The 27,291-nt window shown below is 36.1% G+C and overlaps 1 protein-coding gene across 8 annotated transcripts in view; it reads left to right on the top strand.

Moving 5' to 3' along the window:
- dennd2b (DENN domain containing 2B) overlaps nt 1-27,291 on the top strand; it is a 96,161-nt gene that overhangs the window by 22,725 nt on the left and 46,145 nt on the right. For 3 of the 8 annotated variants that reach the window (XM_005166388.6, NM_001002327.1, XM_073906188.1), the window contains exons 2-4: nt 15,409-15,504; nt 19,564-20,814; nt 23,662-23,786. In XM_005166388.6, the coding sequence (XP_005166445.2) occupies nt 15,431-15,504; nt 19,564-20,814; nt 23,662-23,786 (1,450 nt within the window). In that variant the 5' untranslated portion in view covers nt 15,409-15,430. Of the gene's footprint in view, nt 1-15,405; nt 15,505-18,925; nt 19,197-19,563; nt 20,815-23,661; nt 23,787-27,291 lie in introns of those variants that run through there. The other 5 variants (XM_068222166.2, XM_068222165.2, XM_073906189.1 and 2 more) reach the window with 3 other exon arrangements.

Raw genomic sequence — 27,291 nt, 5'->3', positions numbered from 1 at the left:
GTCCTATTAATGTTGTTTTAAAATACAATAAATCCCTTAAAAAACAATTTGCAGCTGTGCTCATTCATTTTTGGTGGGTGCTCCTAAATTTTTTCTGGTGCTCCAAAAAATTTTTGGTGCTCCTAAATATTTGAAGTTGGGAGCACCGGTGCTACCAAGTAAAAAAGTTAATTTCGAGCCCTGCGTATAGCTGCATTTTGTCTTTAAAACGAATGCCACGAGGCGCCGTATGGACGGCTTTCCCACTGTTACAAGTTTTTCCAGTTAGCAAAACACATACATCGGTGGACTTGAGATGCAGAGCGGAGTTGACCGCAACGACAGGGTTCAAGTCCGGTGAAGAACAGTTCCAAAAAGCAGGTAAGACAAAAACTAAAAATTAAATAAAGATGTAAATAACAAGGGCAGAATGTGATAAAATCTGAAAACGTAGTAAAAATCAGGGGGCTTTACTTTTTCTTTTTAGGCAATGAAATAAATAATTTAATTCTTAAAGGTTATCTGACTTATAGCTATATTTAACTTCTTTAGAACTTTGTCTACAATTAGACCTCTTGTTGTCAAATAAGGGTGACTTGACAGCAATTAAACATTTCAAATTTGTTGTTGTCATTTTGTTAACAAAAGCCTTTTAAGCTGCAAAAGAAAGATAAAATTTTGGCCAAACATTTCTGAAAATGCAAATATTTTCTCTTCTATGACATGGGAGACTTAAGCTTTCCGGAACCTCTTTTTTTCCCAAACTAGACAGAATATTTTGACTGAGCTGTTGAAAGGTGAACAGCTGTTAAAATAAAGTCTGCTGAACATGGAAAAATATAACATTATTGAAGCAACATCCCTATCACAGACACTGCAGAGCTGATTCACTTGATTTATTTACAATACAGTACATTAAACTAATGATACTGAAAGGTTTTTGATACAGAGTTGTTGATGCAATTTAGAAGAGTAAAAGTGATTTCTCTATAATAAGAACAAGTTATGACTTGCAAACTGACTGGGAAGCATAACCTGCTTATGTCAAGAAATACTGAAAGGGTGGGGGGGTGCTGAGTGTGATTGACAGTCTGCTTATTGAAGATGCTGTTCCACATCACTCTGTTCTGCATGCATGACTGCAAAGAAGCAGGGTTTGTTCCAACAATGTATTAATGAAACATTAAATGTAATTACCGAAGCCATAAACTCATAATACCAGCATGCATAAGCAATACGATATATCACTTTTACAGTAAACAACGGTCATATTTATTTTAGCTTACTTACTAAAAACCTCTATCATTAAACATTCGTCATTTTGATGGATTACTTCACTTTCCATGTTTAATATGCTCAAGACTCAGTACCCATGTGACTCTTTCAACTGCACAGTGGCACCATTTCAGTAAGAAACAATCATCTCTTTCTTTCAGATATTGATCTACAACAGGAAGACCAAGAGCTGCTCCCATTTCTCAGAGACACAGACAGAAAAACCACATAACCATAAGAATTCAGACCGAATATGCTGTAAATACAATAAATGCTTTATGTTTATTTGGAAATAGATGAAACTAAAATCCTAAGAATAGAAATTCTGGGTCTCTTGTTGACTTAAGGGTCAAAAATAACAATTTTAAATGCAGAAGAAAAATGTAATTATATATTTGATTTTGAATTTTGATTACTTTTTATCAAAAATTACCCCAACATTACAATATAATGAACCATTTTCTAATTTTATATTTTCATGATGGCTTTAGGGTACAATCATTGTCTTGGGGGTCAATTTTGACCAGCTATAAAAACCATTTTTTACCTTAAAAACGACACATGCACACTCCAACACACACAATTAGAATCTGCTGCTATAACTAAAGTATAAACTTTTACTTTAGTAAAATACAAGTGATGCCCACAAATTGATATTTGATAAAATAATAATGAATAAGTTTAAAATGTCCAAGGTTCAATAATGAATATAAAAGTATTTCATGATTACACACTTTAAATTTAAAGGTTGTGCTATTTGAATAAAAGTGCAATAACACTTTAAACAACTGATGTGTTGTTTTATAGCAGTATTCCCTTTACTTCTTAATAGTAAAAAATATCTTGTAAACCTTAACTTAAAGCAAAGCTATGTGCCACTGTCAGTGCATTTAATGATAACAAAGTGATCAGTAGTTCTCAGTTCCTGTCCTTGCACCACACTGCTCTCAGATAACCAGCTCGATAGATGAGAGTTTTATGTGTGAACCGTGTTCAAAATTACCAGGGGCCTCATGTACGAAGACTTGCGTGGAAATCTTACTAAAACACTGCGTACGCACAAAGCTGTAAATGTGCGTACGCAGAAAAAAATTCAGATGTATGAAACACTGCGTACGCCGAGTCTCACGCATATTCTTTTGTACATCCGAATGAACGTGAAACTGAGCGCAACATGCACGAGCACAAAACCCCTCCCTGCCTCCTCCCCCGTATGAATATGCTAATGACTATGCTAATGTAAAAACCCAACGAAAAAGCAATGGCAAAAGCAAGCAAAAAGAGAAACTTTGAACAGAATGTGAAATGGAGGTGCTGCTTTCGGAGGTAGACCGGAGAAAAGCGGTGTTATTTGCAAGTTTGTTCGGCGGAATTAACAACAAAAGAAAAAAAATGGAGTGGGAGAGTTTAGCTGATACGGTTAACACAGTTGGGTCTGAACATCGCACTGAGTGCATTTAAAAAAGAAATTGTGTGGTTTATATCTGTAAAATGTTGCAGTACCCTTCGCAGTCTCAGTGGCGCACCTCATAAGAAGCATGTGATCATGTACTGACACGTTCGAGCATAACTCGGCTCGAATCCAGCGTCTGATAAATTCATTCTTCTTTTTTTTTTCCCCGCTACATATCAGATTTTGCCCACTATTTATCACGAGAAAGACAAGTAGGAATCATCAATAAGTTTGTGCATCATATTTTATTTGCACATTTATTGAATGGAAATGTTTCTGATTCACGCATGCAAATTTATCTTCACATAGTGTCTTTATAGCAATGTGCGTGCAGTAGATAGCTCAGATTACATTGGGAAAACAGGCGACCGCTGCAAATTGTGCTTTAATGTTTAGCTGGTCAACTGTATGGTATGGAAATCTTACATACCTACTATATGAACCCGTCTCATACAGACGCCATTGCAAGGATCAGACACTTTGTAGAGAAGAATTTAACACAACTGCCTCTAGGAGTCGCCAATGGAAATAAAACAGACACGCACAAAAAATGTGCGTACGCCTGCCAGAAACCTGCCGTAAACCTGCGCAAATTCCCACGTTCAGTTCATTGTTAGTAAATCCAAACGTGAGTGATTCTGAGCGTGAAACCTGGCGTACGCAAAGTTTTTGTGCGTACGCAGCGTTGATACATGAGGCTCCAGGTCCCTATAGAGTGTTCACTACTCATTGCAAACTTGAGCATGGGAAACTTCACTTAAGAACATCCATTAATGGATTTCCACAACATATGTAAAAAAAATTAATAATCAAAAATAATTTTAAAATAATAATAAAAACTATGTTAATGAACGATAAAATAAAAGTTTTTAATGTGTTAATAATGCTACGTTATAGCATAATAATGCAATAAAACATGTAGAGCCCTAATTATTACATACTTTAGTATCAACTCAGAAAAACCATATATAGCCATAGTTGTGTTTATTAGTCACATTGAACCAATGAAAGTAGTTAAAGCTTCTGTTTATTCAGCAACCGCTATAGAGTTTTCATGTGTTTTGCTTGAGATTTCTTAGAGGCATATTTGAAGATTCCGCATAAGAGTGCCCTCTGGCCTTTGGATGTTGAAATACTACTGATTACACAACCATGCCTCCCTGACAAGATGTGCAAGACAAATGAAACTTTTGCTAATTCATGATTTTTAACATGAAAAAAAATACAATAAACACAGATCGTTATACAATAACTTGCATAATTACCCTAACCTGCCTAGTTAACCTAATTAACCTATAGTTAAGCCTTTAAATGTCACTTTAAGCTATATAGAAGTTTAAAAATATCTAGTCATATATTACTTATTGTCATCATGGCAAAGATAAATTAAATCAGTTATTAGAAATCAGTTATTAAAACTATTATGCTAGAGATGCCGAAAAAATCTTCTCTCCGTTAAACTGAAACTGGGAAAAAAAATAAACAGTGGGGCTAATAATTCTAACTTCAACTGTATATGCAAATAAAAAAAATTAATAAACAATTTTGAGCTTTTTAATTTCAAAAGACCTTTTTTTGAACAGACTGCGTTAATTCCAGTCTGATCTCATGAGGAAACGTAAGTATTTTACGTTTTGTCAGTTAAATGGCCTATTTGTATAAACTTGTTTGAGTTCAGTCGTACAGAAATGTACGATTTTAAAAAGGCGTCTTCTAAAACCAACCGTCATTGGGGATAAGCAAATTATACTAAATTGTATGATTGAGATTGTAACAATTCATACAAATAAGCCACTAAATCAAAATGTTAAAAATTACCATGAGATTGCGTTGGTTATTTCATAGTTTAAACACTGTTTCAATGCATTCAAACAGCCATAAAAGACCACCTAATCTCCATCTACAGATCGAACATGTGAACATCAAACATTTAGCATTGTACCAAAACGTATCTATTATAACTATTTTTATCTTTTTCATTTGAGTGCTTTACAGCTCACTTGTGACACTGTTTAACACAACATATGTTCGTTCATTTAAAGAGCCCCTATTATGCATTACAAAAGGACCTATTTTGTTTTGAGGGTCTCCAACAACAGGCTGATACGCATGCAAAGTCACAAAGCACTTTCATTGTCTTATAATCCTGTCTGACCATAATTCTAAAAAAAAACCCAAATAAGGATCCTCACTCCGTTATAACTTATTAAATAAATTCATTTATTAAATAAGAAAAATTCACACAGCTTCTCCTACCGCAGCAAATTCTGTGTTTACTTATGATATTAGGCGGCAGTTAAACTGGAAGTAATGATTTTGTTCTCTTTGACTCGTTGGATGGAAACACTGCTTTAAGGCTTGTACACAGTTGGAAGCTTTTTGTTTGCATATATCGTCTGGGTTTATAGTCAGCGTTTTTCCGGATTTGAACCCAATTGATTTTTCACTGGGGTTGAGCAGAGAGTATGTAAAATCATTCCTTGATGTTAGATGGCGCTACACAACTTTAAGCTTCTGACACCCGCTTGTAACACAGAAGAAGACAGAAAGTTGACACGCTTGTTGTTAAAGTTACTGGATATTTGAACAAGCATGGATGGTTCAAGTAGCAGCTCCAGCTCTAACGATAAAGAACTGTTTGTTGTTTACCAGTGCAAAAAGAAGCTCCCTCTGGGCGTCTTCTTCAATGTGCACTCGCATTGACAGTTTTGCTTGAGCAGTTTTTCTTGAGCGCCTCCAAGTGCTGTTTACTGTAACTTCAGCAGCTCTGTGCACGGGAACAAAAGTGTCAATCTGATTGGTGGAGAAGGTTTTGACAAAACAACAATAACAACAAATAAACGAGCATGTGGCGTTTCTTAAAAAATGACGCTTTTACGGCTGGTGTTTTGCGTGTTGGTGTGCACGATCACATTGGCGCCCTTTATTTAGTCACGAGGCGTTAAACGTCGACAGAAAACGCAAGCAAAAGGCATCCCTGTGTGCACGGGCCTTTATTTGCACGTCTTTTTTGGATTATTTAATTCACATTTTTAACTGGAAACATAGCTATTGTCGCAGGATCATTCAAAAAACATTCTATTATATATATTAGATGCTCAAACATTTTTTACTTTTATTAGCAGCATCGAAAATGTTTGTGCTTCTTACATTTTTAAAAAAACCTAATAATTAATTTATTTATTTTTTATGCATAGAAAGTCCAATTGAACAGTATTTATTAAAAGACATTTTTAATAGGCTTTTTGACTGAATTTGACTGTCACTTTACTGTTCTTTTAAAGTGATATAAACATTTTAATTACAGCATTTAATGTTTAATCATGCATTGACTGCCAGTATAGTGGTATTATAGCAAAAGACATCACCAGTAAATCATCAAGAGGTAACATATGCCTTGCGTCTAAGTACGAGCAGATAGAAGGCCCTGCAGTTAGCTTAAAAATGAAGATGCATGTTTTTTTGCAGTCCTCTGAAACAGGAAATGGCTGACAGAAGGAATGCCGTCTTTCCCCTCATCTGTCTCTGTTGGGCTTTCAGCTCTGCTTCTGGTTGGCTGATTACTTCATACAAAAACTTCCTGTAAACAAGCCCCCCCAGTGCACAAAGTTACACCCAGCCCCCTTTGCATTCAAGCACTTGTAATATTGACCTCCTTATAAACCATACACAAGTGAAGGCATGCCAAAATAGGAGGTGTTCCTTCGACATGTGGAAGATGAATTTTCCCACTTCTGTCTCTGAAGAGGCCCTCTAATTTGACAGGAGGAAGTGGCAAGTGGGATGCACATGGCGTTGTGGTTGTGAGGGGCGGCTAATTAAGATGTCTTTGGGTGTGAAGACAGTTTTACAGTGGTTGCAGTGGTGTGAAAAGCTTGTGATTGTGGCGAGGAGGAAAACATAGTCTGAGATTATAGATGGAAAATTGGGGATTCAATGTGGTGGCATTACATGGAAAGTCACGGAGTCTGATTGCATCTAGTTGAAAGATTTCTTCATTAGTCGAGGGGTTAGCTTAAACCAAAATAGAAAGTTTTCATCATATACCTATGCTTATGTCATTGCAAACTTGTTGGAAATGTGTTTAGCTTTGGGACTTAAATATAATACACCAAAAATTAAAATTGTATCCACTTTTATGCAGTAATAAAATAGGTTAGTTTATATAAGTCATCTCAATATACAGTTAGGTCCATAAATATTTGGACATCGACACAATTCTAACATTTTTTTTCTCTATACACCAACACAATCAATTTGAAATGAAGCGAACAAGAGGTTCTTTAACTGCAGACTTTTAGCTTTAATTGGAGGGTATTTATATCCAAATCAGGTGAACGCTGCCTCCCACTTGTAAAGGGTCCAAAAGTAATAAGACAGAATAATAATCATAAACTTTCACTTTTTAATACTTGGTTGCAAATCCTTTGCAGTCAATTAAAACCTGAAGTCTGGAACGCATAGTCATCATCAGATGCTGGATTTCATTCCTGGTGGTGCTTTGCCAGGCCTTTACAGCGACTGTTTTCAGTTCCTGCTTGTTCTTGGGGCATTTTCCCTTCAGTTTCGTCTTCAGCAAGTTACTGTAAATGTAAGCTCAAAAGGACTCAGCTTAGGTGACTGACTTGGCCATTGCACAGCATTCCACTTCTTTCCCTTCAAAAACTCTTTAGTTGCTTTTGCAGTATGCTTTGGGTCATTCTCCATCTGCAATGTGAAGCATTGTCCAATGACCTCTGAAGTATTTGGCTTAATATGAGCAGAAAATATTGCCTGAAGAATTCATCCTGCTGCTTTTGTCAGCAGTCACATCATCATGTATGTCTTCCCCATGTTGGCGTGGGTTTCCTCTGTGTGCTCTGATTTATATAATATAATCTCACCAGTGGTACAATTTTTAAAAGTTTCATGAATTTACATCAAGTGGGATGATCCAGTCTTTTTCCATGCATTGCATCTGCATAAAATATAATAAATTACAAGCAATAATAAATAAATAAACAGTGCTTTATGGATTTCTAGTGAGCCTAACAGTATTTAAGTACAAAAATTAAACAATAGAATCATTGTATAAATAATTCAAAAAGAATAATATTTAATGATATCTGCGTCTTTTAATCTTTAATAAATAATCTTATTCTGCAATGTAACTATTGCAGATACACACGTTGTGATATTGATGCTCAAACAATATATTGTTCAGTGAATCTGTCATAAATCATAGTACATTAAAGATAAGTTAAATAATCAGTGTTTCATGCTTTTCTGGGGAGTATTCAAGTAATGAAAATGAAAACAAAAAACAAATGTAAAATAACACTATAGTCTTTATTTTATAAATAATCCAATACATGTGGTACAAATGCTTGTGCCTGAATACTTTAAACCCTCATATGCCTGAATGTTAACATTGTCACAGGCCTTAAAAACACATGCAGACAAAAAAAACTTTTACTCCATTGTGACTCCACAAATTTAATTTGTTCTAAACTGACTCCTGGTCAACTATAATTCTAAACTCAACATTGAAGATCTTCCAATGCGACCATTGCGAATGAACACATTGCGATATTGATGCTAAAATTATATAATTTGCAGTCCTAATATAAAGTTAGTTTGATCGCCTGATCATTGTGGTTTAACGGCAACTTTAAATAAATTTGCCACTATAGTGTTGTTGTGATGTACTTCCTGTTAAGTATAATAATGATACTCCAAGAATTGACCACTGAAGTTCTAAGAATTGCACTCCAAGTCCAATCCAAACAGCTTTTAACAAATAGTTACTGGCAAACTTTATGGCTTGTTTGTTTGTTGCTATAACTGGTCAGATTACCTATCAAACTCTTCAAATTTTACCACAGCAGCTCAAACATGCTAGCTTGAAGCAGAATCTATGTACTGTATGTGATATTCTTGGGCATCAAGCTTGTATGGTTGAGCTTCAGTTTACACTATCTGATGTTTATATGTGAATTGTAAGCTAGAATTAAATATGTTTGCCATATATTGATCATGTGTTTTTAAAGATTGAAAAACTTGATAAAAATGTTTTTAGAAATCTCTCTTTACGAGCATTTTGAAGAATCAGAGATTTGGGTGAAAAGATTTTCAGTTGATTAAAATTTTTGTCTGGAATTTTATGAAGATAAATATAAATGTTCAAAAGTTTTAAGGGAAATGAAGCTGGGTAACTGATGATAGGTGTTACATTTTGAAATGAACTAAGCTCAATCAACAGCATTTGTTGATTACTACAGAAGATCATCTGTCCCTTGTTTCTTTTAAAAAGACACTTACAATGGTGATAATTAAGACTTAAATGTCCCCTGAAATTAAAATAATGTTTTTTTTAGATGTCAGAATCAGTATGTAAGCTTTAAGGATATCTATAAACTAGTGTGCTCCAAAATGGGCATTTAGAAGATATAAACCTGATAGAAACATCCAAAGCTTGCAGTTTGTCACTTTCAACTATGAATCAAATGCTTTTTTTGACACCAACTCATTCTTCAGTTTCTCATCAAATGAACCATTTTGACCATTCAAATGCTCACTAGTATCCGACTTGTCCACTCTCACTGGCAGAGCTGTGATTAAAAACTAAACACTATATGATGTTTTTTTTTTTTTTAATTAAAGAGAGGGGCTACTATATGTCCCGCTCTGTCTTTTTGTTTTAGTTAAGATTACGTCACATTAAAATGCATATTTCAAAGCATAAGGAGAAATCAAAGCAAAAAGATAATTCACCCAATAATGAAAATGGTGTCATCTTTTTATGCATTACTTAAATACATCAGTTTATCCGAGTCATCTCAAAAGACACAATCACTTTATATGCAACGTCCAGCAAGCTTTTACAAGTCTGATACAAGATCACTTACACGACTTTTGAAGTCCTCTGATCCTAATCTTCTGACTGGAAGATTTGTTTGTTGCTAATATTAAGTTAGTGATGTTCTTCCTAAGGGCCCTTTCACACACACAATGATAAGTATAATGATGCTCCAAAATTTGGCCACTGAAATTCTAAGAATTACACTGCATGTCTGATTCAAGCAGATTTTAATAAATGGTTAATTTACTAACTTTATGCTTAATTGGTTTGTTTTTTGCTAGAATTGGCCAGATTACCTTACTATCATACTCTCAGTTCCCACAAAGGGTCGTTTTGTACATTTGTTTGCATATAAAATATTGCTAATGGTGAACAGAACTTAAAATTAGGGATGCACCGATCCCAATACTTAGGACAGATATTGGTTCGATACTGCATATTTTTGCTGGATCGGGCGTTGGCCAGGTGGTACTGATCCAAATCCAATCTGGCATGTGGACTATATTCTGTGTAATTTATAAGCCTACAAAAGCCATGAAGGTGGCCTATTATAAGGCACTAGAAAGTTGTCATGTAGGCCTACTAAATGCCAAATATTCTGAAGCCGTTCTATGTTTTACTGTGAAGTACAGATGAATATTCACGTGGTTAAAATCATGTTGAGTTCAGCGCTTCCCTCCACCATGTCTGTCAAACATTCTTTACTCATTCAAAATTTAAACTCTGTCGCGTTCGTGACAACTCGAAAAACTTCTCCAAGGCTATTTGTTCCTGTTAATATAAGCAATCTGTGGAGAAATGCATTTAGTTTTGCCATAAATGAGTTCATTTTGACCTGCAGCAAGGAGTTCATTGCTGTTTCTAAATTATATTGTGCTGCAACACTGGAGTAGAGAGGGTTATTACCTGCTCTTCACACACAAATGAGGCCTACCTAAAATGTTAAATTCGAAAAGGCTCAATAATACATTTGACAGATCTCCAATGCACTCATTTCTTCCATTTGTGCTGCAAAGTTTTGAAAGTGTCCGCACATACTGGAGATCTGCTTTTTATTCACACACTGGTCATGCAGACACGTTGTGTAAAATTATCCTCACAATGAGGAAATTTAGAAAATTTCTGTTCTCTCATCTTTCCGACCAAGTTTATTCTTCCGATGGGAATCTTTAGTGCTACAAATATTTTGCAATGCCTGGCTTATCGTGGTCAAAGTATTTGATTGAATTAATAAAAGTGAGACTGATGGCCGCGATAGGGATTGTCATTAACAGAAAAGGCAAAGTTTATTAAGTAAAACTGGCTTCAGATAGTTTAGTTTAGTCTGCATTAAATATCAGGCTTTGTTAAAAGGCTGGTTATTTTACCAACGATTAGGATCAATAGTGGTAGCCTATTACAGATTTCAAAGAAAAATCTTAATTAAAAAAAGGAAACATAAGCTGGACCACAAGAGATCAATGTCATAACGAATGCTCAAATAATTTAGCCTAGTTTATAGCAATTGGTTTACTAGTTCATGTTCTTAGTTAGATTGTGTTGTTTGTCAAATACAGTAGGCCTATAGGACTGTTATCTTTACTAAATAAGATATATTATTTGAGTTTATCATCAGAACTATAGAAACTGTATTATGCTTTAAAAAAGTGGCACAGTATCTGATCTGTATCGGTCAATAATTTTGGTATCGGGATCGGATCGGTTCCAAAAAATGGTATCGGTGCATCCCTACTTAAAATTACAGAACCTTTAAAATACAGTCTAATTTAGTCTACAATATACATTTTTATAGAACCATATGTATTTTATTGTTAAACTTGTCTTAGGGTAATCTTGTCATGGCAGCAAAGCCACTGAAACTGTGGTCTAAAACTGAAAGATTCTGATATGGCGTTTACTTCCTCACTACAAGATGTTTTTTTTAAAGGACTAATCGAATTTTTGTTGTAATTCTTCACTGTCATCACTTTTGTAAGTTAAACATGAATTGTATTTAGCCTCATATTCTGTCAATAGATTTTGGGATATTAAACTAGAAATAAATTTGAAAATCATTCAAGGGACTCGCTGTGCAAAGCATGGCCTTTTAAACCTGATTTACTACTTCAGCTGGCAAAATGAAAAAGCAGCCACCTATTTCTCAACAATCAACCTGAGTGAGTTCCCATGTGCCCAAAGCTCCCAAACCACAACTCCCCGACCCAGCTTGTAAAACTAATATCTGTCGTTAAGCCGGGTCTTTTTTTAGTCCTTAGGTGCAAATGTTCATGGGAAAAAGCAATCACTATTTAATGAGCCAAGAGACTCGCTCAGCTCTGTTAATCTTGGCTACTCTATTCAAACAGACGTTCATACAAACACACTCCAAACATTTCTTCATAGACTTAAGGCATTTGGCATGACTCTCTGATTCTACAAACAGATTTTTTAAGAACCTCTCTTTTGCTAACAGGCCATGTAAACCTGCTCTGTAATTACCTTCAGGTCTTAGTGCTGCTGTTCATTTGACGGCACATTTTGGGATTGTTGAAATCAATTCACAATTTAATGTTGCTATAATTAGTGGTGCTTGGCAGGAAGAACTATTATTGTTACTCAAACGTGGGGGTCAGATATCAAAAAACACTAAAGCCAATGTTTGCTTCTCATTTTTTAGGGGGGAACCTAGTTTAGTTTATTCATCTGGTGGTTAATAGGTGCAAAAATTCTGAATGTTAAAGCAGTGGATGACTTGAGTGTGTTTTTTTACTTGGACCAGTTAGCAACTGACCATAACTTCCTAGTAACTGCATAGCAATGTTCTAAAAATATATTAAAATCAATGGCCTGTTAACAACTCTAATACTATATAAGAAACATTTCCATAGGTTTAAACTCAAAATCCTTTTGTGAAAGATTTGTGTGGTGATTTGTTATTACATATATATCAAACAAGATTTATTACCTCTACCAAAAACCACAAATCCGCTCATTTCGTAAGGCATGCAAGAGCTGTCAATATCAAATGTGTGTGTGTGTGTTTTTGTGAGAGCCAGAGATTTGTTTGCATAACAAGGATGATGGGACTTTCATAGAGATCAGGGTCCATATTTGTTGTGTTTTTAATATTTGCCATGCAGACAGGGGTTAATCCAAGAGTTCATTTTGTGGACCGCCAACTATATCAAATATTGTGTGTCACGTCTAAACCTTTTTTTTCTTCTCATAATTACTAGACAGAATTGTTTACCAATATGTTTATTAGATTGACCACTGATTATGTTTCCATTTTGAATTGAAATACTGCTACATTTAATACATCTTATGTTGTTAATAGGGAGATTGTATGTCTAATGGTATTCTCATGTGGCAAGACTATCTACACTCTCAGAAATAAAGGTACGTTAGCTTTCACAAGGGTGGTACCTTTTCAAAAGATACAAATTTGTTCCCAAAAATGTCTATAATAATACCTCAAGAGTACATATTAGTACCTAAAAAGTATAAAATTGTTCCTCTTAAAATTTTAGGTACTATTATATATACTTTTGAGGTACCAATATGGACCCTTTACAAACGTGTACCTTCTGAAAAGGTACCACCCCAGTGACAGCACATCCACCTTTATTTCTGAGAGTGTACAGAAAGTCTGGACTTAAGCTTTCATTGGCCAGATGTACAGCTAAAATGCTACCTGATAGAGCTGCATGATTCTGGCTAAAATGAGAATCACAATTATTATTTTTTTTTTTTGCTTTAAATCAAGATCACGATTTTCTCATGATTCTGTCAATAATAAAGGTTAATATGAGCAAGTTATTATTATTGTTATTTTTCAAACTTAAGGTAAAACAACACTAATAATATTAGGCCTATGTTTAGTTCTACTGTTGGTTAAAATGCTAAATTTTGGATAGACTTGGAATGGTGGACTTGAACAGACTTTACATTTTTTCCTGGTTGTTAATTCACAATATAGTAATTACATCAGAATGCAACTATTCATAATTCTGAAGTTAAATTATTGTGTTTGAGACATATGTTTGAAATCTGTCATTGACAACATTATTAGACCATTTTTTCTTGTAAAATGAAACATTTGTCAGTATCACATTCTCTCCTGCATTATATTCAATGTTATATTGGCTAGAGTAGTTGTACCGACCCAGTAAACATTTATTTTCATGCACAACACTGACTCAAATGATAAGCGATATAATCATTAAAAGGATGTGCACGCTTTCGGTTTCACTCTTCACTGCAGAGTTCGCTCATGTCATGGCTGCCATCACTCTGAGAGAAAAAACATACATGTAAATTAGGGCTGTATGATTAATCGAAATCGAATTGCAATTGCGATCTAACACTTGATACAGCAAGAGGCTGCAATATGAAATATATATGTATTATTTAAGTTCCCTCACCCAGAGCAAATGCTTGACTGCCGTCTGTGTGTGACAGTCTTACTAGCCAACTGAGTGAGCACACTTTTGTTCTGCCCGATCAGGATTGTGCAACCGAACTATAAAAGGCCACAATAAAACAAGCAAACAAACAAACAGGAAAGTGCGGACGAATGGGATGATGGCGTCTGCCACTTCAGAAACATTAATAGACTGTAATACGGGAATATTTTGGTTTCAAAGTCACAGACACCAAACAAAAACAAGTCATTTGTAAGAGCTGTCGCAGAATTGTTCCCACAGCACAAGGAAATGCAACAACCAGAACCTAAAAAAGCACCACAGGTGGCTATATTACGAGTGTTGTGCTAAAAAGTCAACTAAAAGTTTTGTCAGTGTCTCAATCTAGTTGCTAGCAAAGTACAATTTCAGAGTTGTTTGCAGCTGTTACACCATATGAAAAAACATCACAATTAACTAACACTCGCTGCAATTTAGCAGTAAGAAGCTGTGATGCAGAATATTGAGCTGAAGCTTGACTACAAAATGAAATCCCAAATCAAATTGAAATCGCAATATCTGTTAAAAATTGTCCAACAAACTGAATGTTATTTACCACTTTATTACCTGTTATTCACAGTCTATGCAGGTTCTGTTCACTAAATCATTGGCGGGCATGCACACGTCCACTCGGTAGTAAACAAACAGTGTTTGTTCAGCTCATGTGAGATTTCGCGGCCGTGAATATGTCATTACATTAAGACAGACTTGACATTTTTAAGTGAATTATACCTTAGAAATGCAGTATGTGACACTTTCACCACCATTTGGAGGTGTCCATGTTGCTGAGCAATGTATATAAAACAATGTGAAGACTTGTGCGACTGCCTTTATGGTTCTCTACTCAACTTGAAAATATAGTTGGCTAAATCTTAGAAAAGCTGAATAAAGTTTGTGCATAGGGTCATATCGAGATCGTGATCTTTTTTTCAATTAATCGTGCAGCCTTACTACCTGACCAACCTATTAGGGAACCAATGAGAAATGTAGGAATGCACTAAAATGGACATTTTGGCTGAAACCAATAACTGTTTATATTTGGAGGCCGAGAAAAGATATACAGGCTCAGAAATAAAAATCTTAGATTTTCAAAAATCAGTTTTTATGAGAATTAAAAAAAATGTATGGCACCGGGAAAATGCAAAGTGGATGTTTACAATAACACTATTGTGCATGTGTTCATTTACTGTTTGGATTTTCCATTAACATGCCTATTCCATTACCATAACATACTTTTGTATTTAGCTGATCAAGATAAGCGCTAACTGTCACAGTTGTAAAGACAATGTCTTTCTTTTCCCACGAAGCTGTTTAGCCTCATGATGTTTTTGTTTCCACGTTGAATCAAAGCTTGCTTACTTGAATGATCATGATACATTTTTTCTTCTTATTATTAAAATAAATGTTTTTTTAAGCAGGTGAGGAGGCTGTCAAAGGGAGATGACTGCCAACAAGAGCTCCAAAACTGCACCAAGAGCAGGAGCGGCTAAAGGTTCACAGGAAAACTCAGACAGGTGAGAGTCATAGTGATGAGTCAGCAGCCTTTATCCATTGTTTGTGCTATTTCAGTTTGTTTTACAGGAAGCTGTTGTGACCACTGTGGTAAAGCAGAAACAATACATGAAGTTACCACCAGTTGATGCAACTCCCAAAGGCTGTTTCACAACAATGATAACTATACTGATAACTTTCTAAGAATTGGCCAAATCACAAGTCTAACTATCAGGTCATAGAGGAACAAAGTCACTTAAATCAGTTAAAGAGTACATTCTTTTTTTTAAACTGATGAACATTAAGAGGCAGTTAGAATCTATCAGCTTCATAGTGCTTAGACATACGAAGCAGTAGGTGAAATAAGCAATGTAATAATTACAGTATGAACATTCTTATTAATATGTGCTGTATTTGACATCTCTGTATATTGTAGGTTTTATATTTAGAAAATGATGATAAATCTTGTAAATATTTGAAAGGCATCTGATAACAAAACTTTTATCCATAATCGAGGAGCAGTTGAAACAGATAATTGAGTTCAACGGTGCTTCATAGGCCAAACGGTTGTATACAAAGCTAAAGTAAACATCCTGGTTATGAGAAAAAGCCAGGAAGTTGATTAGAAAAGAGGCTTTGTTCTATTTGTGGCCTTTGCTTAACTGTGGAGCCTTGCTATCAGACCAAGTGAAGAACGAGCAGTCTTTGAAGAGAGAGAGGAGTTACTTTCAAAATTACCTACGAACACTCTCTGATGTCAGAGATATTTACCAAAGGAAATTGTGATTTATGCGAAGCAGTGTGGGGGGAAAATGATGGCATAGTTTTTGCTAGCCTCTTTTCCTAGACATGGATATTACGGCTTCTGCTGTAAATCACAAGAAAAAGGAGAATGCTGAAGAAGCAGATTTATGTCAGATGAGGGTGGCGGTAGGTAGGCCTTGCACTGAGTATATGGCCTTTTTATAGCAAAGATAATAGCTGAAAAAATAACTCAATCATAGATGAAATATCCACATTTTTGTGGGGGAGAACCCACTGGCTCTGGGCTTGACATATTTCTTTTGATGTGTGTGCCTGGAACCTCATAGTTTCACCATCCTGGCCCAGCTCTCAAACAGGAAATGGCCTGTGGTTGACATTGCCCTCAAGACCCAGGAGGAGCCAAACCAGCTCTGGCATCCTATTCGGTCCATGTGTGGCCAGACCAGCTGGCTTCCCCAGAGCTGGCCCTGTTTTTACTGGCCCTGTCCGGCCTCTTAGAGAACCTCCTCAGACCACAGACGCAAACTCACGGTGGACTCAATGAAAGAATTTCCAAACTTATGTTTGCTTTTTGTGAAAAGGATTTAGCATGAGCCTAATAGTGCAGTTATAGAAACAATCATTCATGCTCTGGTGGAGAGGTGGTCCAGGCAGTTGTAGAGGTATTTTTAGACATACAGTGTTTGTCTATAGAAAGCATGTGAACAAAGATTATAGAAGTTTCATTGTGCCATAAATACCACCCTCGTTGCAAAGATTGTCCTTCTAAACAATATCCTCCGTCTCCTTTTGACAGATTTGGCATCTGTTCATCCCTTTCCTTTGATTATCTAGGATTAGATCGTTGTTCACAAGTCAAGGATCTATTGTAAAGGCTGAAACTTTGACATGTGATATATTAGTCTGACTCATGTATGACATTATTCTGTCACTGTTTTATGTTAAGAGACTTATAGCTCTGCCTTTAGAGGATGTACTGTACCTATTTCTTTATTTCCCTTCTGATCAGTTCTTTTGTGTACATGATTTTGAGTAGTTTCACGACTATACATTTAGTTAAAGGTGCAGTAGTAGGTCATTGTCTTCAGAAACATTTTTTGTTGTACTGATTGAAAGTCAAATAATCTAAATGCATTTCTGTCTATTTTTATATTCTCATTAGGGGATCAATCATCAAACCAAAAAATGTTCATCCAATAAAATATAGTCGGGCCGACATTTCCCATAATTCCGTCAACAAATATAGATTTGTGCATCTGCGCATCTTTGTTCACGCAGATCCGTGATTAGTGCGTGGATGCGCCTCACGTTCATGTGCACATGAGACACATGGGTTTACAGTGGTAAAATCAAATGCAGAATCAAAACTTTTAATAATCCTCTGTTCGGTTTGAAAGGATTTTATTCATGCAGAACTTATGTAGATTGTGTTGTTATGAAGGGTTATATGCACAGAAGTGTTGTTCAGCCACTGAAGTCTTCCGGCGAAATATTGATGTGACTATTTTCAGTTTCATAAGGGCCTTTTACAGCAGTAATAGTGTAGATTTTTATTTAGTTTAACAACAAAACATCAGTAAATAGTGGTATTTCACTTGCCTGCTTTACAGAGCTGAAGTTGTTTATATATTTACATTGGTTCATTATGAACATTGACAGCCTGTGACGCTTTCCCTGTATTGTTTACCCTGCTACTTTAAATATTCAGTCTGACATAGTATGTAAGTATGGCTTAATAAGTGTAATTCCTGTACGCCGCTGAAAAACCACTAAGTACATTTGTAACTGGTGAATGACATGATTTAGTGGGTTGTCTGCAGTCATGTCATGGTGTGTGTGTTCTTGATTTCAGGAGGCTTGGCTTTGGACGGCAGGGGTGTAACTGTTTCAAAGGTATTATGCTAACTGGTTTTTGGCAATCACCTACTGCACCTTTAAGAATTTAGGTAAAAAATTAGTGAAAATGAATGAATAAATTAAGGATTCGATAATATTATTTGTGTAGATGAATCAAAGTGATAATATAAACTTTTTAAAAGTTTGGATATATTAATATAATGTTTTAAATCTTAAGTAAAAAAAAAAATTTTAAGTAATATTAATTTGAATGCATAATTATAAAATATTATTTATTAATGTGATGGCAAAGCTGAATTTACCCCAATCTTCAGCATCATGTGATCATATTGTTCAGATTTTTCTCCTCAATTAGCATTTTACATAATTTAATGGATACTTGCAGAATAAATAAATAAATAAATAAATAAAAATGTATCTGCTTTCATATATTTATAAGTCACTTACTTTTCAATATGTCTTCCTTTATTATAGATTGTAGTGTAGTTGTAAGTTTTAGATTGTAATGTCCTTTATAGCTATTTCTGATGATGCCATTATGGTTAATTGCTTGTTTTGAGTGAACCTGGGAAAATGTTAAATTCAGATAACCAATATAATTGTTCTACTTTTAATATGGTGCTTTTGTGAATGTGAGGGTGCTGCTGACTGCAAGACCTGCAAGGCGACAAATAGCATGGTAGTTCTCTTCGCTTTTTCTTGGGAAGAGCGTTATGATGAGGTTTTTAGTTGATCTGTCCCAACCTGCACCCTGGATCATACTCTTGGCCTCTTCCCAGCTTGCACTTGTTATTCTAACCACTGCTGTGACATCAGATCCGCCTACCTCAGTTTCACTGAGGTGTGGGCTAAGTCGAGTTCTTGGAACCTCATGAGTAACATTTCATTTAGAGGCGCAAGAGAAAGTGTCTGAGAAGACTGAAATGAGGTCAGAAGAGTCTTTAATCTCATTGCTCAGCAGTGAGCAGCGTCTGTTTGCTAAGTGAATGGTGGGCTTGGTCATGATGAGCAGGCTGAAGGTGACATGTAGGCAGAAAGAAAGAGTTGCTACAGAGGACACAGGGCTAAGAGAAAAAGCTGACAGTTATTAAGGGTGATTTCATTGAGGAGGAGCGGGGGGCTGATCAATATATGTGGAACAATCTATGGATTATTTAATTTATTCTATTTGTGCTGGCTTGATGTGGTTGGTTCTTATGCTGCCACATTTGTTTCCGATTGCTGTTGTTCTTTCCCATATCTTTCATACATGAACTGATCTTTGCTTTATATCTAAAAGCTTGTTGCATTACTAGTAGTATGTTGTTGCTTGTCATATTGACTTGTCCTTATTTGAACCCCTTTTGTAGTAATCTTTTTTGATTAGTGTCTTATTCACAGTAACATTATGAGACAAATGATATTTTGCTGTATCAAGCACAAGGGTTTCTTACACTTTGCTCGTTTACTTTGTTTTTTAGGTGTCAATCTGTGTCCCCACCACCAATTCTTACTACTGGAAAAGAGCCAGTTTCCTCTTACCTCAGTGGCAGCGAGGATACCAGTCAGCAAGGAAAGTACGGTAAAGCTGATGCTAAACTCTGGACTCAAAAGAACTGGAGCTGTAAGACTGCCAGCTTGAGAAGTGGCGCCTCGCTCTCCACTGACTTTGAATGTCAAAGCAGGCTCACAAAATCTAGGAGCATTAGCTGTCTGGACAAGAGGCTCACCATCCATAAGCCACCAAGTGGTGATAGGCAGGATCAGAAGGAGAATCAGCTACAACAGACCCCCCCTATTGGGGATGGATTGAATACTGGACTGCTCAGCTTAAGTACTACTTCAGTAGGACCTTCTAAGCTTGGGCACAAGCGCACATTCTCACTCAGTCATACAGGGACGTGCACCTCATCAATCGCCATACGCAAAAAGATCTCGCAATGGGAGGGTCGGAAGGAGGCTTTGTCTAGGATGAGCCTTTGCCTTGAGAAGAGGCCTGGAGGTGGGAGCGAGGGTTGCCCAAGCCTGCTGTCCTCACCCTGCAGTGAGACGACCTTTGACTTTAAAGGGGTCAGGAGGATGAGCACGGCATTTTCTGAGTGCTCCTACCCCGAGACTGAGGAAGATGAGCACACATCAGATCGTGAAGCTCCTATAAGGTTCCAGAAGAGGCCTTCAAAGACAGAGTCCTCAGGGATTTTCCTCCGCACATTCTCGGCACGCAAGGAGACCTCAGCCGTGCTCAGCCGCATTCAAAAAATTGAACAAGCCTTGAAGGAAAGTCCTACTTCATCCCCACCACAGTATCTTAGCAATTGCTATGGCCTTGACAAGTCAAGACAGAAGTCTTTTACCATCAGTGGGACAGAGGACTTGGATAGCACTTGTGGCAGCAAGCGGAGTAGCATCTGCTCTGTGGCAACTGAACCTGATGTTTCTCCTGGGTCTGACAGACTGTTCAAGCTCAAGCAAAGATTCAGCATCAGCTCTACCAGGTCAGAGAGCCCAGAACTCCCTTCTGCACAGGACTCTCCTGGAATTACAGTGAACCCTTTGCCCAAACCCAAACGAACGTTTGAGTATGATGCGAACCGGAATCACAAAAGCTTGCTGCCTGGTAATGGACTACCTCCCTCAACTGAATCTCCACCTCCACTTCCTTCCACTCCAGCACCTGCTATAGTGACGAATTCCAAGACTGATGAAAGTAAGCTTAAGAAGACTCAAGACAGGTGAGAAACATGACTCTTTTTCACATTGTGTGATTGGCAGTCCTGGTAATAGTGGTTTGATTGGTAAATTAATCCAAAGAAAGAAGCATTCAATCATGTAGCAGGTAAACAAGTCAAGTGATTTGCTCAAGGTAACAATGTTAATAGATCATGACTTGCTCTGTATTCAAATATGCTCAAGGGAGACATTTTACATTAATGTTAAGGATAATGAACTCAATCTATCTTAATTCAAACTAAAAACTAGACAGACCTATTTTTTGCTGAAAGAGAAAAAAACATGTCAGCTGTGGCAAAAATGACTGAGAAACAACGTATTTGTTTACTCCACTTAGTCGGTTTCCCCACGAACAAGAGATCATTTATTTTTCTTGGATAACAAAGTGTATAAAGCTTGTCTCAAGAATGTTGAATAGAACAAGGACCACAGGCCAAGCATTTGTTTTGTTGATATAGCTCTAGACTTTGAATTATTGGCTTTTGTTTCTGACTGCATAGTCTCTCACAGTGAATTGGCCTCTACAGTTTCACAGATTCTTATGTTACAAATCAAGTAAGCAAAATGAAATTTCCTGTCAGGCATTTGACGGCAAGCAGAGATCAACATGGAGATGCTAGTTTTGTTTTTTTCAGAGTTTCATAATTTTACCATATTAGGTGAATTTGTTGCTTTGTCAAATGTTAAACAATTTCACAGCCTGGTTCTATATATGACGCAGTATCTTTTTATATCATATTGAGATTGGACCTGACACTGTTGAAACAGGCAATGTTTATTAATAATTTCTGACCTAAATTTAGATCAGAAGTCCAAAAATAGCATCAGCAGCAATAGTTTCAGCTGTACCATAAAACATATTTGAGTTTATTTTTAGACACTCAGCCGTGAGATGAAAGAATACAGAAAGTGAAATGTTTTGGAAGTTCAAAGACCTTAGAAACGTTGCTTCATCTTCTCTTTAAGTTGATATAAAACTGCTTCTTGGTCCTGTTTTTTTCTTCTGAGGGCCCTCATGTTGTTTATAGCTCATATTCCTCATGGCCTTTGGAATGATCTTTGGCATATGTATTGTTTAGACCAGTTACTGGTTATGGAGGGCTGCCAGTTTCTTGTGATGGAGAACCTCATGCGCTGGAGCATTTCTGCCGTTGAGCACTTGAGCCCATGTTTGACATTCCTGTGGCTGGTACAGAGACAACCATTTAGAAAATATAGGCAAGCATTTGGATTGTGTCATGTTAAAGTGCCAATTTAGGGTTTCAACCTTCTTCTAAGATTTACAACCATGTTTTTTGGTTATATTTGTACATGCAAACACAACTAAACAAAAAGAAAGACATTACCTTCCTGTCAGAGGTGAGAACTACTTGTGTTGTTTGTATGCCTATTACAATAAAAAAATGTGTTATTACTGCCATACTAATATAACTTAATGCCACTGATCATGTATTGTTTATACAATGGCATAGTAAAGCAGACAGGCATAAAACATTTTTAAGGTCACTTAGAAGCTGTAATTAGATATTAAAAAGATAAATGTCCTGATATGAAGTATGACATTCATTTTAATGTAAAGAACCCCATGCATTCTGATGCCACATACTAGAATATGTGAATGAGAGTTAAGCGTCACAATTGCGACGACGCAGGTAGGCCTTGTGATAATGACAAATAGAGGATGTAGTACATCCAAATTCCATTCATACTACTCAAGTTCATACTATATAAAATGTACTTTTCTAACGATCATCTAACTCCTTGAATAGTAGGCGATTTCGGACAACTAATAAAGTACCTAGTGCAAATTACTCTACACCAGGGGTGCCCAAACCTTTTCGTATGAAGGACCAAAAACCAAATATAATAGATAGCCATAGGTTGAAGGTAAATATACCAAACTATATTACATTAAAGGTGGGTAATTTCCTAATTCATTTCAGAATATTTAAAAATAAATAGAAAATATCACATTGAATAATATTAACTAATGCTGTATAACTTTTTTCAATTGGCAACAAATGGCAATAAAAACATAAACTATAAACAAATTCCTCCGGGAGCTCGGTTTCCCCTACAAGTCCAAAGACATGCGGTACAGGTAATTTGGGTAAGCCAAATAGTCCATATTGTATGTATTTGTGCGAATGAGTGTGTTTGGGTTTTCCAGTGATAGGTTGCGGCTGGAAGGGCATCCGCTGCGTAAAACAAATGCTGGATAAGTTGGCGGGTCATTCCACTGTGGCGACTCCAGATTAATAATGAATCACATTTATAGCACTGTGAAGTTCAATGCTGAATACACTAGTCAAGCATAACCTGCCATTGACTTGATTTGCTCAACAAAGTCTCTGCATTGTCGGGTGACAGTATGTACATTTAAACAAAATTAGCTAAATTTACACCATTTAATAAAAACGTTTAATTTCATTTAGCTTTTAACAATAAAACAAACAAACAAATGGTTACATTTAATTTGAATGGACAATATCGATACCATCCCCATCATACTCATCACTCTTCTCAAAAGGGATGGGATGGAACTTTTGCCCACGGGCCCTAGTTTGGGTATCTCTACTGTACACAGTGGAAACACACCAGCAAGTGAGCTGTACTTAGCTGTACCTTGCAGTGGAAAAGCACCATTACATTATGGTAGGACTGTTAGGTGACTGGATGTATTAAAGACCTTCATAAGTGATTCATCTTTCATCTTCTCTGGTGGTCTGGCCTGATTGTGATCATTCAATTGAAAGGTTTTGCCTTGAGCAAAACAGAACTGCTCGTCACTTGTTCAGAAGAGTGATGTCCAAAAGCTGTGTTTTGACTTTATCTCTGTTTGTTTGTAGAGAGTCATGTGAGTCAGAAGATGCTGTCAGTCTGCCTTCCTCACCCACAGAAAATGGCACAGTAAACCACAGTCGGCCCAGCTCCAAGAGCACGCTAGAGGAAAACGCCTATGAGGACATAGTGGGTAAGACCAGATAACAGTTGCTTTCTTTTGATTGTATCTAAATATGTAGCAGATGAATATTAAAATGATTTAGGGATTTTGAAAAAAATAATTTTATTTTATTAATGGTGTTGAAATTTTTTTAAAGAACAAATTAGTTTTAAATTTGATATACTTTCACTGTTTATAATGAAGCATTTAAGCAAGTATAATATTATATAGTACATAACATTTTTATTTTTGTCATTTTTAAATTGATAATTACATTTTTTTATATTTACAATTTTTAAAAAACTATATATATTCATATTTTAATATTTTGTACAGCTTATATATTTGTCTATTATAGTAATTAACATATTATCTTTTTATTACACATTTTATCGGATATTGTGATATAGAAATTATTGTAGGTCTTCTTGTTTTGTAATTTTATTTTAGAAAATCTATAAATAAATAAAATGTGATTTTCTATGAATGTCTCAAATAAAATGTAAAAAACATATTTTTTAATACTATTTGTTGTCTGCTGACAATAAATACAATTCTGTCATGACAGCTTTTTTTTTTTTTTTTTTTTAGAGATTTAGTATGGTAATAAATATGTACAGTTGAAGTCAGAATTATTAGCCCCCGTTATTTCCCCCCAATTTCTGTTTAACTGAGAGAAGATTTTTTTGTAACACAATTCTAAACATAATAGTTCTAATAACTTATCTCTAATAACTGATTTATTTTATCTTTGCCATGATGACAGTAAATAAAATTTGACTAGATATTTTTTAAGACACTTCTATACAGCTTAAAGTCACAATTAAAGAGTTAACTAGGGTAATTAGGTAAACTAGGTAGGTTAGGGTAATTAGGCAAGTTATTGTATAATGATGTTTTTTCTGTATATCGAAAAATAATATAGCTTAAAGGGGCTAATACTATATACATTGAAATGGTTTTTAATAAATTGAAAACTGCTTCTATTCTAGCTGAAATAAAACAAATAAGACTTACTCCAGAAGAAAAAATATTATCAGACATACTGTGAAAATTTCCTTGCTCTGTTAAACATCTTTCAGGAAATATTTAAAAAAGAAAATAAAATCAACTGTGTATCAACGTTGATGTGTTTGGTCTTGTGTTTTCTGCTGCTGCTTTGATTATTATGGTTGATCAAGTACCCAGACTTGCTACTGCTAGTAAATGCAGCTGATTTGAATGTTATCATTGAATAGGCGTTAGCAGTGGTTATCAGCGGATAGATATGGGCCTACTGGTAGGCTCAGAATGCTGTTATCATCCATCCACATGGTTAATTAGCTATAGATCACATACTGCTGCGGCTGGAAGTTAACGAGAATTATTTTTATTATTTATTATTTATATATAAATTTAATATTAATTGTATTTTATTAATGTCTACCCCTACCCCCAAAACTAAACCCAACCGAAATAGTAATGTAAAACAGATATGGATCTAGAGTCTTCTCTTTTAGTATAGCTATTTAACCAGGATAATTATTTATAATATTTATTGAATATCCCATTAACTGTAATTTATTGACATCTACCTCAACCCCAACCCTAAACCCAACCAACACATTAATGTAAAAACAGATCTGAATCTGGAGTCTTCTCTATTAGTATAGCTAATTAACCATGTGTATGGATGATAACAGCCTTCTGAGCCTACCAGTAGGTGCAGAAGGCCCCAACTGACCCATATCTATTAGCTGATAACCACTGATAACACCTATTCAACCAAGTGATAACATTCTAAGCGGGTAGTATATGAGTCTGAGAATGTAACATACTATTGCTGCAAATATTATATTATATACATGATGGCAGATCTAAACACAGGAGCTGGGGTGGTGGAGGGTCTTTGAAATGTCCTGCATATTCTTAACGTAAACAAGGCATTTAAATTGTTGAGTAGCAAGCTCATTGGCTTATTGGTGTGACCTAGCAGCCTCCGCACGCATAGAGTTTCATGACAGAACTTTGTATTTTACACAAGCCCTGGTTAAATCCTCTTTTTGTCTACTGAAGGTGATGAAGCACTGGCATGTGGCGCTGGCTAATTTTATGTGCTAAATTCCTTCCTGGCAGGAAATAGTCTGTATGCACTAATGCTCAGACCCTGGGGTGCTTGACATTGTTACAGTGTTCACGGGTCTTGCCCTGTGGCCAGACTATAAATCTGTGTCTTGCTATTGCTGATGAGGCTGGGGCATCAGGTGCTGTAAAGAAGTCTGGCTGAGTAAGTGCCCAGTTGGCAAAAGAGCAGAAGGAGTTTGTGGTCTGGTTGGCTTGAAGTTTATACGTTGTTACATCTGCTCTGAAGCCAAGAATACAGGCTTCACTGTGTGTTGTTCTAGAAATGATGATGACCGCTGGGTCCAGGCGGCGCATGAGTCTCTAGCGGTTGGGAAAGTGGGTGACTATCAGCCTTTTCCTCCCGACAAAGGTTCCATTGTTCCAGTGAACACCTTGGGTGTGGGATCATGCATTGGGGTTATACATTTTTGTGAATACTGATTAGTTCCAGAGAAATATATGTGGCTTCTATGCCACGTCCATTTAGTTTAGTATTGGTGGAGTCTGACAGAAGCATCTAAGGGTAGTCTCCAAAAGTACTAGAACAAGTCACCAAACAACCCATGGTTTCAACCCTGTTTGCTAATAAAATGTTAGTTTTTAAAAACATAAACATTATTTATGATATACATATGTTAGTCTGTGACAGGTTGAACCTACATTGCATTTTGGCTCAGAGCCTGTCTCGCCTGGTGGCATGTCTGACATATCCCCCCCATATGCAATGCACATTAGTAGAGTGATAATGGATTGGCCAAATATCTCCAGATGGCCGGGTCATATTACATTTGCTATGAGGTAAATTGCTTGTAGGGGAACCTATTCATGTCACAATGATATACAGTTTCTAACAAAGGCCTCCTTCCTTCAGCCCTTACCGAGGGTCTTATAAGTGGCCATAAAGGCCAAACTAACCCTTATTTTTTTTTACACGTTCACAAGGGGGCTCCAGACTAATGTTTGAGAAGATTGTGGCACCAACACCTGATAATGCTGTACTTGTAACAGCATTGTAATGCTGCACTTTACATTGCAAGTCTTGTTTTTTAAAGTACGAGGTGAGAGAAACTTTCTGGAGCTTGTGTTGATGTACGTTCCAATTCATTAGCAAAAATAAAAACAGTTCCATACCATTCTTAAAATATTTTAGTAGCGTGTTATTTTATACATTTGAAAATCATAACACCTCACTGTCATTGTAAAAGTAACGCGCAGCTGATATAATCAAAAACACTGTAGTTATTTATTTCATTACACCTTTTGTGCATTTAATACATTATTACAATTTGAAATGAAATAACACATTTCTGGCGCAATACTTAGGTCACTAAACCATGGTTAATGTGTTTGACAGGTGTACTGAAATGCCTTCAAACTGGATCACAGTTTCACAATGTTTCTGCACTTTTTTTATGGAACAGTGCTTATGAGA

This window comes from Danio rerio, chromosome 7 (assembly GCF_049306965.1).
Source record: "Danio rerio strain Tuebingen ecotype United States chromosome 7, GRCz12tu, whole genome shotgun sequence".
In the NCBI taxonomy this organism is placed as follows: Eukaryota; Metazoa; Chordata; class Actinopteri; order Cypriniformes; family Danionidae; genus Danio; species Danio rerio.
Note: the sequence above shows the minus strand (reverse complement) of the source record. Positions and strands in the feature narration are given on the sequence as shown.